General features: G+C 37.4%; 1 protein-coding gene across 2 annotated transcripts in view; it reads right to left on the bottom strand.

The window, feature by feature from the left end:
- The window catches only part of trappc6b (trafficking protein particle complex subunit 6B), a 12,657-nt gene extending 10,318 nt beyond the window's left edge, over window positions 1-2,339 (bottom strand). The window contains exons 1-2 of one of the 2 annotated variants that reach the window (XM_059334179.1): window positions 2,049-2,339; window positions 1,863-1,930 (exon numbers count right to left, since the gene is read on the bottom strand). In XM_059334179.1, the coding sequence (XP_059190162.1) occupies window positions 1,863-1,930; window positions 2,049-2,129 (149 nt within the window). In that variant the 5' untranslated portion in view covers window positions 2,130-2,339. Of the gene's footprint in view, window positions 1-1,862; window positions 1,934-2,048 lie in introns of both variants that reach the window. The other variant, XM_059334178.1, reaches the window with a different exon arrangement.
- Window positions 2,340-4,812: the final 2,473 nt, after the last annotated feature.

Here is a 4,812-nt window from a genome sequence, read left to right as displayed (position 1 = left end):
CTATGTAGAGTTATTATGACACATTATATATTATTTATTATATAAAACAGGCATTAATGTGACCACCCCATTACTGAGAGGGGTCCTTCCAGAATCAGGAAGGACAGAAGAATCTCTGGACACAAGATCACTTCTGTCTCAAATATTTTCATAATATTACTATTATTATTATTATTATTATTATTATTATTATATTACTATTTCCGTGCAGTGTTGGAACTGGTCGTCTTAAGGTAGTCCTTTGGTACAACGCAGTTTAAGTATTGATCTGAATATTTGTAACAATTTACATTGATTGATCATTGAAAATAATGTAAATTGATAAAAAATATTCATAACTAATATGCCTTGGGCTTATCTATCTTATCTGTCCAACATTCTCTGAATTAAATAATGACTTTATTCTTTATTTTGTTGCACCGGTGGACACATTTTAGGACTACCACACCAAAAGTTAATAATATGCTAAATATATGAAGAATTAGAAATGGACACATTCAGTTTTGAATTATTCACATATAAGGGAATATAATTGTATGTCATTTGACATATATTTTTGAATTATTCTTTTTTTCACTTTGAATTTGAGTTCACGTCAACCACCCATGTCCAGAGGAAGGCCACAAACAATGCATGCAGGGCAGAATTAGGCAAATACCCACTAATCATCAAAACACAAAAAAAAAAAGAGCAATTCACTTTTGGACACATGTAAAACTAAGTGAGCCCTCTCAAATCATTTCAAAGGCCTGCAACATGAGCAGCAGGAGCCCCTGAGCCCCCTGAGCCAGCTGCTCCTCAGCTTCTTCTTTATTCTGACGCTGGCTTTGGCAATATGTACAGTGTTACGTTTAAATCAATCAAATAGTCTTTATGGTCATTATATAGTTCACTATATTGAAATGTAAAGTGCCGCTGCATAAGGTGCATAGTTATGACAATCATAACACAAAACAACATGAGTAAAAACATTTAAAAAATACAGAGCTAAACAAGGACAAGGACAAGAACAAGGACATGTGATGTAATAAATAAGTATAAAAATAAATAAATGGCTACTTAAAATGCTATAATTTATACATAAGGTAAATTGAGTGTTTTGCACATATCGATTGTATTGCACATGTCCGTTTTATTGCACCTTTAATTAATTTATCCTGTGTGGGTGATGAGAGTTCTGACAATAAAGCCAATTTAAATGAGAGAGGGAGAGAGAGAGAGAGGGAGAGAGAGAGAGAGAGGGAGAGAGAGAGAGAGAGAGAGAGAGAGAGAGAGATGTATTGTAAATATTGCTTTCTTTTATTGTTATTAGTTTTTCTTTTCTTTTAAAATGAAAAACAGAATTAAAATAATTTATTGTAAATATTGCTTTCCTTATCTTGTTATCTTTTTTTCTGATGCTTGCTTTGGCAAAATATACATTGTTACGTCATGCCAGAGACAGACAGACACAAACAGACAGACAGACAGACAGAGAGAGAGAGACAGACAGACAGACACAAACAGACAGACAGACAGACAGACAGACAGACACAAACAAACAGACAGACAGACAGAAGCAGACAGACAGACAGAGACAGACAGACACAAACAAACAGACAGACAGACAGACAGACAGACAGACAGACAGACAGAGACAGACACAAACAGACAGACAGACACAAACAGACAGACAGACAGACAGACAGAGACAGACAGACACAAACAAACAGACAGACAGACAGACAGAGACAGACAGACACAAACAGACAGACAGACAGAGAGACAGACAGACAGACAGACAGAGAGACAGAGACAGACAGACACAAACAAACAGACAGACAGAAAAAGGAGGAACACATTATCATGAGTCAGCTTGTTACCTTTCTATCAGCCCTTGGCCAACTCTGAATCCCATATTTTCCAGTTTGGCGATATTTCTTCCATTCTCCTGCTGAATGAGAGGAGAACTGATGAATAATGACATAATAATGATGAATAATGAGTTATGGTTCCTCTCTCTCTCTCTCTCTCTCTCTCCGGGTTAATAAAGTCCTGCTGACTCTTACCAGCTCTCCGCTGTCAGCTGACTTGTAGATGTACTGGATCACTTCGTGATGGAGAAACTGGAAAGGAGCTTCGTCTGCCATTCTTCCTCTTCCTCTCCACCAGGTAGTTGTGTTTCTCTGCAGCTGCTTCACACTGGAGCCATCATCATCCTCACCTCCACAGGCTCTTTATTCATACAGACAACAACCGACCACAGGCTCTTTATTCATACAGACAACAACCGACCACTGGCTCTTTATTCATACAGACAACACGCACAGAACTGACGCTTCCAGCTGTTTCCGTGTTATTCTTCTTTTTCTCCGCTTTTTCCCCGGTAACATATAGGAGCATTACCGCCACATACTGGGCTGGAGTGTGGAGCAGTAGATGAGCAGAAAATTAAAAATACATTATGTCATTAACAATTGAAAATGAAACTAAAAACCAAACTCTCTATTTAGTCTAATTGGTCCGCTTTTTCTAAAGAAACTAAATAGAAACTCTGTACACTTTGCATGATGTTTTCCGAGCAGATTCTCGGTGTACAGTAATATAATATAATATATATATATTTATATATATATATATATATATATATATATATATATATATATATATATATATATATATATGTCTAGATATCAACTCTAAAATTAAACTATTATCAGCTATTTTTGTTCTTATCATTATATTTGTCCAAACAAATGTACCTTTAGTTGTACCAGGCATTAAAATGAACAAGACATTTAAGAAAAAAACAATTGTCTAATATTTTTCCATGACTATATATATATATATAAATATATATATAGTGTTATATATATATATATAATATATATATATAGTGTTATATATATATATATATATACATACACATAAATGTTTAGATATCAACTCTAAAATTATATGTGTATATATATATATATATATATATATATATATATATATATATATATATATATATCCTCGGTCATGCACGCCACCCTTCTGCTCTCACATACTCACCTGGAAGCATTTGCCTGCTTGTTGCTTCTCACCTGGGTCTCTGAGCCGATTTTGGGGCCCCTCTATTTCTGCCAATAATATTGATTGTTGCCTGATATGTCTTTACACTTTTAGGGGGTGGCCCAGTTAATAACATAAATAATACTAATGCATAATAATACAAATAACACCAATGAATGAATGATGTCCAGGGTGTCACATATGCTTTTTAATCTCAAAATGCTGCACATTCAACTACAAGAGTGACCTGGGGTTGATTTACACAACAATCTAAATGGTAAAGCATTGTATTTACTGAAAAAGTGTCATCTGTTTTGTTTGTTTTTTTGGCTTGAAAAAAAAAACTACAACAGCATTGTGCAAAAATAAGTTGTAGTGCAAGAATAACAAAAAAGTGCAAACACAAATCAAATCACTTAGAAATAAAAAAATAAAATAATAAATAAAAAAAAAATATATATGGGAATTTATTAAATATTGTTATGTAGAACTGATCAGTGATGAACCATCATCATGCATAACAAGTTTGAGGCAGATTGGACAATATATGGTCAAGTTATAAAGTCTCATGCTTTATGCTTTATGAAATGCTTTATGAAAAAATGCCATGTCCGTTAAGTTAGAATGTCTGTGTTGGAGGAGGGGGGAGGCTTTGGTAGCTAAGCAACCAGGTGGCCAGGTGGAGTTGACCAATCAGAGCAGAGCAATCAACTGCTGGTGGAGACAGCTCCGCCACAGTGAGCAGGCAGAGGTGGACTATAGCGTCATATTTGAGTCATTGTTTGATCTTCGCGCACATATTCAGCAACCGCGTGAAGCAGATTCTCCCCCGTGCTCGCTCGCGGTGGAGCTCTGCTCGCGCGGAGCGAGGACTTTTGACACATTGGGGGCGGGGCCAAGGCTGACCCCGAGCCTCTTATGATTGGTCATTTTCCAGCCCTCCACGTGGCCTTTTCAGTTTACTGCTGACAGCTGGTAGCAGCGGCATCATCCAAACAACAACAACGGTTGTTTCATCTCTTTCTTCCATGGGTTTGCCGTGACACGGAGCAGAGACCTGCAGTCCAGCGGTGCGGGCCTCTGCTCCATGTCACGGCAAACCCATGGATCTAACACTTTAACGACTGTATGATCATTTAGAAACAAGACACAGCATTTTTTTACCTTTTATTACCAGTGATGAAGCGAAGAGAGATGAAAGAAGAAAGAGATGAAACAACCGTTGTTGTTGTTTAGATGATGCCGCCGCTACCAGCTGTCAGCAGTAAACTGAAAAGGCCACGTGGAGGGCTGGAAAATGACCAATCATAAGAGGCTCGGGGTCAGCCTTGGCCCCGCCCCCAATGTGTCAAAAGCCCTCGCTCCGCGCACCACCTCTGCCTGCTCACTGTGGCGGAACTGTCGTCTGAGGTAAGAAGACATGTTTTTATTTACTGTATATTTCGCTAGCATACTACCGTTACAATTGTGCCTTATAATGTTAGCATTTTCATATTTGAACTTTTAAACTGTCGAAAATGTGTCCTTTGTGAAATGTGTTGCAAGTTATTTGACTTTCATTTGGACGATGTTTTGCTAATTTATTCGTGGCTACAGGTCTTAGGTCTGAGCTAGCGCTCTCTAGCGAGCTAGCTTTAGCATCATGTCGAAGCAATTTATAAATGGTCCGTCGAGGCAGAATATCTTCACAGTCACTCCATGTTACAGTTACCATGATGCTAACAGTTGTTATAACAGTATGTGTCTGGTGTTAGCAAACACTATTGTGTTGTGTTC

This window comes from Centropristis striata, chromosome 5 (genome assembly GCF_030273125.1).
Source record: "Centropristis striata isolate RG_2023a ecotype Rhode Island chromosome 5, C.striata_1.0, whole genome shotgun sequence".
Taxonomy (NCBI): domain Eukaryota; kingdom Metazoa; phylum Chordata; class Actinopteri; order Perciformes; family Serranidae; genus Centropristis; species Centropristis striata.
The sequence above is the reverse complement of the archived record's forward strand: the minus strand, read 5'-3'. Positions and strand labels throughout refer to the sequence as shown.